General features: G+C 36.0%; 1 protein-coding gene across 6 annotated transcripts in view; it reads left to right on the top strand.

Annotated features, from left to right (window-relative positions):
• LRRK2 (leucine rich repeat kinase 2) overlaps positions 1-16,379 on the top strand; it is a 122,357-nt gene that overhangs the window by 99,216 nt on the left and 6,762 nt on the right. For 3 of the 6 annotated variants that reach the window (XM_036297040.1, XM_036297038.1, XM_036297041.1), the window contains 7 exons: positions 4,090-4,250; positions 6,724-6,894; positions 8,294-8,394; positions 10,213-10,407; positions 11,906-12,099; positions 13,870-13,942; positions 14,737-14,921. In XM_036297040.1, the coding sequence (XP_036152933.1) occupies positions 4,090-4,250; positions 6,724-6,894; positions 8,294-8,394; positions 10,213-10,407; positions 11,906-12,099; positions 13,870-13,942; positions 14,737-14,921 (1,080 nt within the window). Of the gene's footprint in view, positions 1-4,089; positions 4,251-6,723; positions 6,895-8,293; positions 8,395-10,212; positions 10,408-11,905; positions 12,100-13,869; positions 13,943-14,736; positions 14,922-15,070; positions 15,134-16,379 lie in introns of those variants that run through there. The other 3 variants (XM_036297042.1, XM_036297043.1, XM_036297044.1) reach the window with 3 other exon arrangements.

The following is a 16,379-nucleotide window of genomic DNA, read 5'->3' as shown; positions in this document are numbered from 1 at the left end:
TGTACTCCCCAAAGTGCAGTTTTATAACATGGAGAATTGTTATTTTTATTACTCACCCCTGTTTGAAAGACCTCCTCTCTAAAATAACTTATTCGGGTTCTCTGAGACCTTCCTTTAGAAAACAAATCCAGTAGTTTCTGATGAAGTTCGTGAAATTGTAGCATATTTTCCTCTAATTTGCTTGATTTGTTCTCAGCATAATGTCAAGACAGCATCTGGATCTTGTGCCCAAGAGGGTAGTAGATTTCAGTAGCTATCAATCTTCCACCAGCACTAAGTAAAACTCAGCATTAAAGTTTGTCTTCCCAAATACAGGATGTCCCCCAAAATGCATGTATTATACACTTTAAATAATTATAAAGACAGTGTTTATTAAGACATTTCATTTTTATTTAACAACCATCAGCTATTAAAGTGTGTATGTATTTTTGGGACACCCTGTATATTTTAGTATAGAGTCTAACTACAGAGGTAGAAAGAGGCAATGAAACCACACTCCTTTGGAGTCCTTTAATGGTGGAGCTGTTTTGAGTGACATACAAGAACTTCTTTACATTACATATTTTTTGTTCCACAGTTTTGTCTTCAACTATTAACGTACATCTTTAATTCAGTCTGCTCCTTTGAGCTCTTCGTCATAATTCTCAATTACCAGTGAAGATGTCCCATAAATACCCATGTTTCAGGACATTCAAAATTGAATTTACTTTCTCTATTACTTCTGTTCCCTATCAATCTGCTTTTTCTCTCGTATCTCCTACTTGCCAACAAAAATCCTTGTGGTCATATCCAGACCAACGCCCTCACCAAAAAGTAAGTATCCATTTGTCCACCAGATTTTATACTATTTGACATTATCTTCTTATCCCATTCATTTATTTTTATGCTACTGCTGCTGCCTTGGTCTAGTGCCTCCAGGAAATTATCAGAATATTTCTTCTAAAATAAAAATCTAATCACGCCTGAAATTTCCTGGTTGTTCCAGGCTATCTATGAAATACATCCAAATTCCTTGGTGTAGCATCAAAACTCTTTCTGTATGCCCTGTGCCTGCCTCCCTGGCCTCCTGCCACGCTGCCCTGACTCTACATTCTAGCCATGCTGAAGGTCTCGACATTTCATGGACATCCATGTCTATCTTTGCATTTGCCAATCCTCTTTTTCCAGTAAGTTGTCTGCCCAGAGGACTCATTTTCCTCTAGAATTCGCACACATACCACCTCCACAATGACGCTCAACAGCACCGTGAATGGTTGGCTTCTGTAACATGTTTCTGGAGTCCACTCCATGCAAGACTTGGTGTTGGGTGCTGAAGAGGGAAAAGTAGAAATGATATTGCTCTTAGCAATTGAAAAATTGACAGTGTAATGGGAGAGTCTGCTTTGCTATCTTATCTCTTTGCTTTTGTCCCTCTCGCTTCCCTAGCATTGCACTCACTACATTTCTGCAACCTTGTTAGAGTCCCCATTTCTCCTTATAGATCAGTGGTTCTCAACCTTCCTAATGCCACGACCCTTTAATACAGTTCCTCATGTTGTGGTGACCTCCAACCATAAAATTATTTTTGTTGCTACTTCATAACTGTAATTTTGCTACTGTTATGAATCATAATGTAAATATCTGATATGCAGGATGTATTTTCATTGTTATAAATTGAACATAATTAAAGCATAGTGATTGATCACAAAAACAATATGTAATTATATATGTGTTTTCCGATGGTCTTAGGTGACCCCTGTGAAAGGGTCGTTCGACCCCAAAAGGGGTCGCGACCCACAGGTTGAGAACTGCTGTTCTAGATCGTGACCTCTCAGGATACACTGGTGATAGTCATGATTAATGAAGGACTGTGTTTAGACTAATTTTTAAAATAAAAAAATTGTTAATGCTTATTGTCACAATGCATAAATTGTGGCTGAAATATATTTAGGAAGGCAAGATCTGCACTTGTTAAGATTTCAAAAGTTATTAAAAGTTATTAAAACTGTACTTTTAAAGATTAAATTCTATAATTGAAAATTTTAACTAACCCAGATAATCTTTCCCTCCCACTGACATTATTCCAAATTAAGTTTAACTACTTTTTTAACCTCTGTGAAGAATTCTGAGAGTGTATTCTATAAATATTCTGTAAGAGGCATGCATTATGAAGGATTTGGCTGTTCTTCAATTATTCATTACTTGGCTTTAACTTTTTTCTTCTTAATCTCCCAGCTTTCTCTTCAGCAGGGCAAGGGTGACTAATGGCCTTTTAGTAAGCCCTTAGTAAATTTTCTTTTATGTCCATTCCTTATTGTTAAGGTCAATATCATTAGTACATTTATCTTATTTTTCAGCCAAAAAATACGTATACCGAAATGAATAGGCCTAATGTCAGCTGTCCTAACTACATCCGGGAAGGGAATCTTCTACTGCATTAGTTGATGTAATTAAATGATGCATACAACTGGGCCATCATGCAATGGAAATTTCAGGGTATTGCTTCCTTTCTGCTCCTCCTAGTCCCTCTGCCAGTGATTGGTACTAGATAATGGAGTAAATATTTGCTAATCTAATGTGATCCCAATCCAAAAAACCACAAACAAACAAAGGGTTTATATTTATCTTTATTAAGAACTGTGAAAAATTGTTCTTACAATGTCGGTCATGATAAACTTGGAAGATTACATGGAGATTTATGGCATATTTGACAGCATAGAAGAGAGAAGATAGAGGTGGAGAAAGTGTGAATTTTGTGAATGTATAAGGAGGGTCAATAATTGACTTACTGTAGTAGCTGGAGCACAGTAGTAGCCCCCAGGCCATGTTTCCAGAATAGAAAAGATGTGGTTGAGATTAAAGCTTTATTTTAGTGTTTTTACAAATAATGCTGCAATGTACAGAGGAGTACGTGTATTCTTTCAAATTAGTGTTTTGGGTTTCTTCAGATAAATTCCCAGAAATGGAATTGCTGGGCCCTAAGGCAATTCCATTTTTAATTTTTTGAGCTAAATCTATAATGCTTTCCACAGTGGCTGCAGTGATGGAAAAAATAAAATAAAATAAAAACAGCAAAAACCTTTTATTTTATTTTTTATATTAACTAGTTTTATTAACTTTATCATCAGTATCCAGCTCTAGTTGCTTATGGATCAGTCTAAAAGGAAAGATTTAAACATCACCCAGTATTACTTTTCCCAAGAAAATGTTTTACTTATTCCAAGTCTTACCCAAAATGTTATTTGTCAACCTTAATTTTTAATGGAATCAGGTTTAAGTTAGGTCTAAAGGATACAAATTGAAAGCTAGAAAAGTGTTTTTATTTTGATTGTTACTATTGAAAAGCAGAAAATATTTTGCAAAAGTTAGGTAGCATTTTAGTCAGTAAAAATAAATATCAAAAGAGAAATAGCCGAAACCGGTTTGGCTCAGTGGATAGAGCGTCGGCCTGCGGACTGAAAGGTCCCAGGTTCGATTCCGGTCAAGGGCATGTACCTGGGTTGCAGGCATATCCCCAGTAGGAGATGTGCAGGAGGCAGCTGATCAATGTTTCTAACTCTCTATCCCTCTCCCTTCCTCTCTGTAAAAAATCAATAAAATATATTTAAAAAAAAAAAGAGAAATAGAATAAAGAGAATGTAAAAATCTGAGATAAACTTCTATATGGTTTTAAGAAAAGCAAAACTATTAAGTAAATGGGGGTTACAACACTATCCTATCAACTCGTATTAAACATATTTGCATTTTCAACTAGTAAAAATACTCATGTGATCATTGAAGGAATTGAGAATTCCTTTTAAGTAATTCTTAAGGTATATGAAAAAAAAGTCTCGAAAACTGGTCATTTGTTTCAAGTGGTTGTGGCTTAAGTATAAATCACTTATCAGGATTGACCTCGTTTGATGTTATTGTGTGTGTTTTTATTTTTAAGGAATACGTTTGCTTGATAGTATTGGACTTCCTTCTACAATATCTTTTAACTTTGAGGGTCAAACAGCACAGAATTTTTAATGCTTTGCATAATGGATATACATATTTAAGAAAATCCTGACTAAACTTATAATGACACAATCACATTTTAGTAAGACGACCTGTGCCTTTCTCTGGCAGATACCTCCACTCGGCCATGATCATATACCGGGATTTGAAGCCCCACAATGTGCTGCTCTTCACCTTGTATCCCAATGCCGCCATCATCGCCAAGATCGCTGACTACGGGATTGCTCAGTACTGCTGCAGAATGGGCATCAAAACATCGGAGGGCACACCAGGTGGGGGATATGGTTTCCTTGACAGTTCCCTCAAGATGGCAACAGTGTCTTCAGTTGTGAGGTCAGGAGCATGAAGAGAACCCTGAAGCCTGTCACATTGTGTGCAGACACTCGCTGACTGTGTGAAGAACTGTGACCAGTACATTGTAATTTTTTAAAAAAAATATATTTTATTGATTATTTTACAGAGAGGAAGGGAGAGGGATAGAGAGTTAGAAACATCAATGAGAGAGAAAGAGACATCGGTCAGCTGCCTCCTGCACACCCCCCATTGGGGATGTGCCTGCAACCAAGGTACATGCCCTTCACCGGAATTGAACCTGGGACCCTTCAGTCCGCAGGCCGAAGCTCTATTCACTGAGCCAAACCGGTTAGGGCTAGTACATTGTAATTTTGATCGTTGTATTCTGTAGGGTAAAAAAAAAAAAAAAAAAAAAAAAAAAAAAAAAAAAAAAAAAATCAACTGATGTAATTTTCCAGGGGAAAGAAAACAAAACAAAAAGAGAGACTATTTTTTGTCAAGTTCTATTTTAAAAGTTGGATTTTTACAATACTTACATACTCCAGAGATGTTTGTAAAAAGGAACAGCAAAAGTTTTAACCTGGGTAATGTTGACCCCAACCTAAACATGAAGCAAGCCAAGTTCAGGTTCACAAACCCTTTTTCATAACTCTGAGACAATTCAGGTACTGGCAGCGACCACAGTGCAATGTGTCCACATTTTTAAAGATAATAGGGGATGGATTCTTTCAACTTGAAGTAACTTGGAGACCTTTAACCTTAACTCAGACAAATGGATATACTATATCCTGTTGGGGGTGACAGTTCTGGGTCCTGTGATAATTGTACTGTTGACTGAGATCATCGCTGACTGATGGCTTCAACTCATCCATAGAAATGCAACAGTCTTTGGGTAAATAAAAATGTTAGTCTCTGGTTATTCACTATCATCTGATAGAGATTATGTAACGTGTTCTACTTATACTTCTCTGAAAGTGAAAAAGAAAGATATAAAATAAGACATAGCTTATAAATCGCTCATAATTTTGATCTATGACTGTTTATATACTCATTGCATTTGTTAAATCAGGCTTATCTGAAAAATTATTTCTTTAAAAATAGTTTTTAGACAATGAATCATATTTTCCCAATTATTTCAACATTATTATTATGATAATTCTCTAAGGGAAAATGATCCTTATTTATTTATTTATTATTTATTTATTTATTTGTTCATGCATTTGGCAATAATTTATTGACAGTTTACCAAATACCAAACTGGTGCTATTACTTAATAGCTATTTGGGGTTCATCAAAATTCACTCTCTGGCGCTCAGTTTTCATTGCTGTAAATTGTGATGAGGGAACTAATGTCTATCTCATGGGGTCGCTGAGGGTAAAAAGGAAATAATGCATATACTAGAACAAGGCTTGGCATATTGCAGTTGCCCCAAGTATGTTTACAATTACTCTAGTGGTGAATTTTGGAATGTGCATGAATAAGTGTAAATTTTGCTATCCAGAAGCATACATTCCACCAGGAGAAATAAGGCTGGAAGCAAATAATCATAAAGCATTGTGTCAGTGTCAGTAGGAAATCTAGTTCAAAGCCTGGTGATAGCCCCAAGGAGCAAGTGATTCCCTGAGCTGTAGGTCATCAGGACTTCCTTCTAGGGAAGGTGATTCTGGGTTTATATCTTAAAAATAAGCTTGAAGGCTTGGAAAAAAGGGGGGGAAAAAGGAGTGGGAGGAGACATTCCAGGCAAAAGGAACTAAGGAATAAAATACCCTATTCAGATACCTTCAGGAAATTTGGTATGAGTTAAGTGATAGATGGAAGATGAAGGGTTATTTAGTTAAGTGTTTTTCAATTTCGGCTCTATATTGGATAACATGTAGAGCTTAAGAAAATGTATTCACTGGGTGGTACCTTCAGAGTTCTACTTTAGTAGGTGTGGAGCAGGGCTTCTCAATAGGCCACACGATAGAAGTTCCTGAGAGGGACTTTATTTGTTTTAGACATAGTTTCATTTTTATTTTTATGTTGAGTAGAGGGAGCAGAGTCACACATTCTCAAAATAATGAAGGCAGAATTTTAGCCATGTTAATGTCACTTGAAGTCTAGAAATCGCCCTCCTGCCCCTTTCTGTGTTTGAAACACTTCCCTGGAAGGAGAAAAATAATAGAGATTTATTTTCCTATTAAGTTTCATTTCTTTAATTTTGAAACATTACTTAATAATTCCTTACAGAATGCTTATTGTTATTATTCTTCAAGATCGACCTTGGGGTGAAATGTCCTGGGACAGGACTGTTAATTGCTTGATCAAGGTGTTTTCTTATTGAGTTGACATGGCCTAGTTTAGAACTCATCTCCCAGACACTCCATTAGCATATATGCCTAATTATATGTCTCCTTAGGTATATGAGCTCTGGTTTGGGCATATTTATTAATATATCTGTTTATTTTCAGGCTTTCGTGCACCTGAAGTTGCTAGAGGAAATGTAATTTATAACCAACAGGCTGATGTTTATTCATTTGGTTTACTACTGTATGACATTTTGACAACTGGAGGTAGAATAGCAGAGGGTTTGAAGTTTCCAAATGAGTTTGATGAATTGGCAATACAAGGCAAATTACCAGGTAAGTTTTATTTATCTTCAATGGATTAAAAAATATCCTTTAAAAAAGCTATTTAATTGTAGTTGTGTACCTAATTCATTTCACAGATGATAATTGCGTAGTGCATGAATATTCTTACATCTGTGATACAAATAAAAATCACATGAGTATAGTAGCAGTTTTAGGCTTTTTAATTTATTTTTAAAATATTTTTATTAATTTTAGAGAGAGGAAAGGAGAGGGAGAGATAGAAACATCAATGATGAGAGAGAATCACTGCTCTGCTGCCTCCTGCATGTCCCTTACCTGGGATTGAACCCGCAACCCTGGCACATGTCCTGACCAGGAATAGAACCATGACCTCTTGGTTCATGGGTAGATGCTCAACCACTGAGCAACACTGGCTAGGCTAGGCTTTTTTATAAATCCCAAGTCAATATTGCTTTATTTGGTGTATATTTAGAAGAATGCTCAGAACAGGATCATGCTATTAAAACTTCAGGTGTTGTGACTTCTGTTCCCATAAAAAGTTACCATGTGCCCATTTGCCTGGAGTGTTTTCATTTTCTTGGAGTGAAATAATGTATATGCAGGAATGGAAGTTTGAATTATTTATAATAATAATTTTTAGTAGTAAATATTTATAAGAATTAGTAAATGGGTATTTAATGAGTTCAAATCTCATTTTGAATGTTCATGCTTTTAAGAAATTCTAGAACTTTTTCATTCATTCTTTGAGTATTATTTCAGCTCCCAGGACAAAGTACTCTTTTAAATATATTTAATTGTTTCCCATATTTTCTGCTTCCCCTGTCATTTAAGAAATATTTTTGAGAGTACACTATATGCCATATGCAGGAATATAGTTTTAACTTTCTCCTTTTGGGGACTTTAAAGATTCCCAGCAAAAGGAAATTTATTCTCATTTGAATAAACTTTTGACACAATCTGGGTCATGTCCCTTATTTACCAGTTATCTTTCCAGTCAAAGTTTCCAGGTTTCTGTTTTACTTCAACCAGAAGAATGGCATCTCTCTTACAAAAAACAAATGTGTACAAACAGACTGTGGAGACATGACGATTAATATTCAAATAAAAAGCACTTCTATAGGAGTCTAATTATTATGTGAACAAAAAATGTTTTCAGTCTATTTGAAATACAGCTGTGGAATGAAAATACAGTATTTTATTCAATTGGTATTAGTGTCTTTTTTTTACCATAAAAAAATCCATAAATCTTTTTTAATGTCTCAACTAGAGATAATGCTAACAAAATTAGCTTTTGTGATAAGTAGATTCATAATTAATATAGGATTATATAAATCAGTGTTTTGAAATATCTGGGTCTTTCCACACTGAGTGGAAATAAAATAAATGTTCTGATTTGTCTAATGTTCTAGCATCTTTTTGAACGTTTTAGATCCAGTTAAAGAATATGGTTGTGCCCCGTGGCCTATGGTTGAGAAGTTAATTAAAAGGTGTTTAAAAGAAAATCCTCAAGAAAGGCCTACATCTGCCCAGGTATTACTGTGGTCAAAATGTATCAGTATTTGGAACAGAACAACAAATACATGCATACATACACACATATATAAAAATCCCCACATACATATACTCAAACACATAAATAAACATGCACATTTCAGAAAAGTATAAAGCAGATGTGTGTGTCCTCTGCCAGCACAGACACACAGTGAGAGAGCATTACCACCTCAGAAGCCCCCTCAAACCCTCCTTCCCTGCTTGCACCCCTCTCCTTTCCCTTAATCCTTGCACTGTGCTGGCTTTTGTGCAATCCTTGCTTTTCTTTTCTTTATGATTTTGCCATTCAGTTTAGATTTCTGTATTTACAGAATATTTAAAATGTAATCATGCCCTAGCCGGTTACTCAATGGTTAGAGCATTGGCCCATGGATGGAAGGCTTTTTATTTTATTTTTAAAATATTTTTATTTTCTATAAGTTTTATATTAATTTATAATATATTAAATTATATAAATTATATATATATTTCATTTTATATAATATAAATTAACGTGGGTTCAATTCTGGTCAAGATCACGTACCTCAGTTGCAGTCTTGATTCCGGGCCCTGGTCAGGGCATGTGCAGGAGGCAACCAATCAATGTGTCTCACTCACATAAATGACTCACTCACTCTCTCTCTCTCTCTCTCTCTCTCTCTCTCTCTCTCTCTCTTTCTCCCCTCCCCCACCCTTCCACTCTCTAAAAATCAGTGGGAAAATATCCTCACGGGAGGATTAACAACAACAACAAAAGGTTTTCAAATAACCTCTTCTAACACATTATTGGAAACAGAACTCGTACATGTTTTAAACCAGAATAGAGTTTAATGGATCAAAATAAGAGCTGTCTTTATGTTGTGGACTTTGATTTTGTATAGTAATTTATTGAAAAATTTTTGTTAAACTTTAAAATTTTCTACTTAAAAATAGCTGAACACATTTCACTGACTTTATCAAACTTTTTATAATCATCTTGGCTACTAACACTACTGGTTTTCTAATTGTGGTTACCATTGTTCTTAATCACACAGACATTTTCACAGTGAAGTTTTCATAGCTTAATTATTGTTTTACTTTTTCTTCCTTTTATTTTCAAGTATACTTTTCCTGTATTTTATATTGAATTTTTTTAGTACATGACATAATTAGAAAACTTTGACATATTTAATTTTTTAACTGCAATATATACTAAGCAAGATGGGTAAACTCATCACCTTTGTCAGATGAGGTACTGAGATAATAAGGGGCTTTCTCAGGGTCTCATGTGAGGGGCAGGCAGTGGCTCTAATTCAAATTTCCTGATTCCTAGTTCTGTTTCCTTACAGAGGCTCTACACTGTCTGTCTAGTTCTTTAGTGCTTGAAGGAAAAACATAAAACCAGAATCTAGAAGTGAGTTGTGAGTTTTGTTACCAAAGATCAAAATTCATTTTCCTTTCAGTTGTCCCGAGTATTTATCTTCCAAAGTAACTTTTGAACATGATGTGGCTCTGCAGCGTAAAACTGGGTGACCCTGCTCAATTTCCGTCATCGCCACCTTGCAGATTTTCTTTTCAAGTTACGATACATACCACATATACAAAAAGAGTATATATCATGCCCAGTTTAAAAAGATGTATTATATTAATGTGATTTTATCTATAGGTTTGCAGTATTAGTCTTGTTGCTCTGCGTGGGTCAGAGGTTAGCTAACAGGTTTAGGTTTTTCTTGATAGAGCTGTAACATTTAGGGCTACATTATGTGCAAGAATCCGGTCTTTCAAAAGCACCTGTGTTAACTTGATGTGCGTTGTTTTGTTATTTTTAAACTTGCTCAGGTCTTTGACATTTTGAACTCGGCGGAGTTAATCTGTCTGATGAGACACATATCCATACCCAAAAACTTCACTGTGGAGTGCATGGTTGCTGCAAATCAGAGCTGCAAGAATGCCAGCATCTGGCTGGGCTGCGGGCCCAGAGACAGAGGCCAACTCTCCCTTCTTGACTTAACTACTGAAAGACTTACTTCGGAGGTAAATCCAAATACTCTTTAAATTAGAGATGCTGTAGAAAACTTATTTTTGCAGATTATTATATTTTATTTTTCAATGACAGTTTATATTCAATATTATTTTTTATTAATTTCAGGTGTACTGCATAGTGGTTAGATAACCTTAAATCATGTACTAGTTAAAAGTTACTTAGGAAGAATGAAATAAGAGCTAGTTTAGGGGTATTATTAAATTGGCTTTCTGTTAGAACAAGAGTATTCATCTGAAATGAAATAAGTATGTGTTTGGTTTTGAAATTGCAGTATATGTGTGTCGTAGGCCAGGGTCTCTAAAAACGGAGACTGAGGCAGAAAATCTTGTATGAGTGATTTAAGGAGAGAGAAATTTAAAAAAATAATGTTTTTACTTATTTCAGAGAGAGGAAAGAGAGAGGGAAAGTGAGAGATAGAAACATCCATGATGAGAATCATCAATTGGCTGCCTCCTGCACGTCCCCACCTGGGGATAGAGCCCACCAGCCAGGCTGTACCCTGATTGGGAATTGATCCATGACCTCCTGGTTTATAGGTCAATGCTCAACCACTGAGCCACATTGGCCAGGTGAAGAGAGAGAAACTTTTAAGTATAGGAAGCCAGAAAGAGCAGGGGGAAATCTTAACAAAAATGTATTTTTGAGGAAGGATAGCCTCAGGGTTTATCCATAAGAAATTCTGGAGTATGAAAAAAGAGCACAGATTTATCCCTCCATGAGGCATGGGGGCCAGTCTTTATTCCCATATATCAACCAGTCATTGGCTACAATCTTCCCAAGGAGAGAGGAGGTATAACTTCCCAGCCATTTCTGGGAGCTGGTATAACCTCCCGAGCTAATGAAAGCTGAGGACAGCTCTGTTGTGAAGGGTGCAACTCTGAGCTATTAGTAGCCAACACCCAGAGCAGCTCTCAACTGACTGAGAGAGGGGCTCTGGGCACAACTTCTGCAATATGTTGTATTGGCAAAAATAAAATAAATTTCTAGATTTTATAAATAACCTAATTTTTCACTGTTGTCTTGAAATACATGTGCCTAAATATTACTTTTAAGATTGAAAAATCTCCTATTACTTCAATGGAGTGTGAAATGGTGAGAAATAACTTTCACTTTCCAGTTTTAGTTTCAGATGCATTCTAGATAGGCAAAGCTTGTTTGCCAGCTAACTCATTTATTGTTGAAAATTAAATAAAATTGGTATTATTTTTAAAAGCAAAAGAGAGAAATTAAAAGAGTTCAGTATGTGGATGGCAGAATATTTTTTAAAAATATATTTTATTGTTTTTTTTTACAGAGAGGAAGGGAGAAGGATAAGGAGAGGGATGAGAGAGAAACATCGATCAGCTGCCTCCTACACACCCCCTACTGGCTGACGCTCTATCCACTGAATTAAACTGGTTAGGGCTGGCAGAATATTTTTATTTTCTGTAATTTCTGGTCACTTAAGCTAGAATCAGTTTCTTTAGAGTGTTTTTCTCTTCTTAATAGGAAGTTACCAATAGCAGAATACTGTGCCTCGCCTTGGTGCACCTGCCTGTGGAAAAGGAAAGCTGGATTGTGTCTGGGACACAGTCTGGCGAGCTCCTTGTCATTAATTCTGAAGATGGGAAAAAGATGCATACCCTTGAAAAGATGACTGATTCTGTTACTTGCTTGCATTGCAATTCCAATTCCAAACAAAGGTACACTAGTAAATTTGACCATTGGGGTAAATTTACATATCTTTTAGATGACTTAATGTGTGGAAATTATTATAGCATCAGCAAAGATTGCTCAGTTGTAACATTTTCCCATTGTTAAAGGGAATTGTGGGAAGCCACTAAGGTATTTATTTTTCTGTATACAGATCAAACTGAGGCATTTATAAAAAAGGCCAATTATTTCTTTAGGCCACCAGCCTTGTTCCTGGTTTTATCTTAGCTGTTGCTCCATTCTTTATCATTCCTCACATCAACTTACCTTTGCAGGACCTCTTTAAAGATGACTTCTTGTTCATTCTTTCTTTGAATATGTATATTTCAATTGCTTGTTCTGTGTCAATCTAAAACATATGGGTTAACTAACTATCAAATTGGAAAAAAAAGTCAAATAAATGCATAAGTTGTTAATAGGTGAAAATACTTAATCATGGTCAGTTGTTGGGATCTTATCTCAAAGGAAATTATCTAAGTGGCATAAATTCAGGTGTGAGTAACAGGTTAGTTACTGTAATCTATATGGCGGGATGATTTCCAGGAGCCATTAAGATTATTGCACCCCCAAACTTCTCTTTGGTAAGTCAATAAATATTAGAAAATAAATATTAGAAAAATGTGAACCCCAAGTGTTTGGCAGCTGAACATTTCAAGTAAACCATGTTTGAAATTTTAAAGTTGCAATTGTTTGAATATTGTCAAAGAAAAATTTCATCAGATGTAGTTAAACAAGCAAAGAAGACTTTATTGAAGACTGTTGGAATAGAGGAAAGAGAATGGACTCAACTCTGCTGAAATAAAAGCCAGGGGAATTATTTTTATTTTTATTATTTTAAACTAGAGGCCTGGTGCACGAATTCATGCACGTTGTGGGGTTGGGGGGTTCCCTCAGCCCGGCCTGCACCCTCTCCAATCCAGGACATTTCTCTCACAATCCGGGACTGCTGGCTCCTAACCGCTCACCTGCCTGCCTGCCTGATCGCCCCTAACCCCTCTGCCTGCTGGCCTGATTGCCCCTAACCACTTCTGCCTGCCAGCCTGATCACCCCTAACTGCTCCCCTGCTGGCCTGATCGTCCCTAACCACCTCTGCCTCAGCCCCCGCCACCATGGCTTTGTCTGGAAGGAGGACCAGATGACCAGAAGCTGTCTGGTCGACATGGTCTAATTAGCATATTAACCTTTTATTAGTATAGATTTCATGGGGGTTACATTAGTCTACATGAACATATAGGTTACATGTGTGGATTTCTAATTTACAAACTCTATATATAGGACCATGTGCCCACCACTCAAAGTCAAATCTTCTCCTGTCACCTTATATTAGGACCCCTTTCTTAACTATTCGAGTGAGCAGTGGGAAAGTACTGGAAGTCTTTGGGGTGAAGGGAAGTAGTGAATGAGACTGAGCCATCTGTCTTGGCAAATTGGTCCTTGTTGAAGTTAGGCTGGGACCCTCCCTAGAGACTGGGAGATGGGCCACTCTTCCTTGAATATATTTGTAAGGGAGGGCTCCAGGATTCTTGAGAAAGGCCTATATAATTGGCAAGAGGCTAGAAGAAGATTTACATCTCAACTGGGCTGAGAAAGAATTACAATTGTAAGTTTTTTTTAAGTAAATGATGTAAGAAAAGGGATCAAGGGCCTATAGTCAGGAAGAAACCTGTTTAAAGATTTAATCAAGCTAGGGAAAAGGTTAAGGCCACCTTGGTCAAGGTAAGCATTCTTTTTCTAACAATTTTGACATTTTTTCTTTTAGCAAGCAAAAAAATTTTCTTTTGGTGGGAACTGCTGATGGCAACTTAGCAATTTTTGAAGATAAAAGTGTTAAGGTAAATGTTGAATACATTCTACACCAAATTTATTTTAAGTTATTTGTTTTATCTATTCTCATCCTCAGCTCCTTCTAAAGTGATTATAAACTTTCTGAGAGCAAGGATCATAAATTCTGCTTTTTGTCTTTTTATTGCTTCATAAAGTCTAGTACACTGTATATCCTCTATAAATACTTGCTGATTGAGTGTATGCTTTATATGAAATAAACTAAGGATAAAATGATAAATGAGATCTGATGTATAATGTGAGAAATATGAATAATTCTATTTGTATGTAAGCAAAGTTGATAATTACTTATAAATATATTGTGGAAAAAACAAAGGAAACAAGTTTTAAATCAGGTTTGCCATCAAGTTTTTCCTTAGCTTTGAAGATATCATTTAACTTTCTGTTCTATAGATTCTCATTTATCATTAGAGCATTTATTCCTCCCTCCCTCCATTCATCTGTGGTTCCAACTATTCATTCAGAATTCTACCCCTTCATACTCCTTGTTATCAAAAAACTTATCACCTAATGAGAGACAGAGAAGTAGAGCAAAATATGCAGGTTATTTCCGGTACAATTTTTGCCTGGAGAAGTGAAGAGCTTGGTTATAGGATCGTATTTTGAATACTGGTTGAATTGAATCCTGTTTTTATAAATCCTTTGAAAAAATGTATCCTGAATTTTTATTTTAATACCTGTAACCTTATAAGATGGGAAAGCAGTCTTTAGAAAGCTTAAACTTCACAGTGTTTCATTTTGCATATACCCAATAAACTGGATGTGTTTCCTCTTTCTGGCAAAGTGTAAAGGAGCTGCTCCTTTGAAGATACTCAATATAGGAAATATCAGCACTCCACTCATGTGTTTGAGTGAATCCGTGAATTCAACTGAAAAAAACATTATGTGGGGAGGATGTGGCACAAAACTTTTCTCGTTTTCTGATGATTTCACCATTCAGAAACTCATTGAGACCAGGACGACTCAGGTGTAAGTTATTCCTGCATATGCAATTAATTTATCATTGTATTTGTGTTATTCTTTATAATCAAGTCAATAATGCTGTTAATAATCCCAAATGAAAATCTTTTAAAATACTTAATTTATATTTCTATTATAAAATTAAACATTTATTATAGAAAACAGAAAATTCCAGAAAGCAGCAGGACATTAAAAAATCACCCAGCCTAATCAAAATTGGGGTAAATATGAAAACCTATGGTAATCTTAGGAGTATTTATCAATCTCATTGTTTAACAATTTTGTTACCTCTGTATCAAATCAGAAAAGGAATTTGCAAGGCATTATTTTTATCTATGGATAATGTTTTGGAGAATGTCTATTAAGTATTGATTGTAGGAAACATAGGCACTCAGGTATAAAATCCTCTGTTGATTTGATGGTCCCTTCTACAACAGAGTGAGTCATACCAATTTCAAGCAAGAATAAAATAAAATATAAATCTTGTTTCAATTTTAAAGTTGTATTTCAAGTGAATCATTGTAGGTGGTTCTTGTTTATTACATTTTTCAGTGAGAAGCACTGTACAGTGGTAGAGAAGAGCTACAATCATAGTTCAGATATTGGCTTTGCCATGTATGGGTTATGTGAAGTTGGACAAGAACTTCTCAAATCTCCAGTTCCCTCTTACCTGAGGACTGTAATATATATTATCTCAAAGGCATGTTTGGATGACTAAACAAGAAAATTACAGAAAGAGCTTAGAGAAAAGACATGGTCCTTGTCCTTAAGCATTTACATATACAATTTAGCATCAGGGACACACTAATACAATTTTATATTTAACTAGAGGCCCGGTGCATGGATTCGTGCACCAGTGGGGTCCCTCAGCCTGGCCTGTGGGGATTGGACAAAAACCAGCTCTCCGACATCCCCTGAAGGGTCCCGGATTGCATGAGGGTAGTTCTCGGGTGATGTACTCTGGAATCGGGCTCCCTACTCTCTGCTTCTGGTTGCATCACCCAAGAATCACAGCTGCCAAGTCACCCCAGCTTGGTAGCTCCTGTGTTGAGCGGCTGCCCCCTGGTGGTCAGTGTGTGTCATAGCTACTGGTTTGAGCATCTGCCCCTGGTGGTCATTGCGCGTCATAGCTACCGGCCAGTCAGCAGGTTGCTTAGGCTTTTATATATATATAGATAAGATCTATAATATTACACTAGTGGCAGAAAAAAAGAATGATTAGTTTATTTTTATAGGTCAGGGAAGAATTTCACAGGAGCTGATATTTAAGTTAAGCCACAAAGGCTAACTAGAAGTTTGCCAATACAGATGGGGCCTATGTTAGCCAATCTGTTTGCAAAATACATAAAATGCCAAATGTGCTAGGTTGAAAAATTGATATTTTAAAATGCTTGTCATTTTTCTTTATTTTCAAAGAGGGAAAGATGTGGATTTTTTCTTCTCTTATAACTTGACTGGCTTTTGTTG

The sequence above is a fragment of the Myotis myotis genome, unplaced genomic scaffold, assembly GCF_014108235.1.
Source record: "Myotis myotis isolate mMyoMyo1 unplaced genomic scaffold, mMyoMyo1.p scaffold_m19_p_3, whole genome shotgun sequence".
Lineage (NCBI taxonomy): Eukaryota > Metazoa > Chordata > Mammalia > Chiroptera > Vespertilionidae > Myotis > Myotis myotis.
This window is presented reverse-complemented; position numbering and strand designations above follow the sequence as displayed.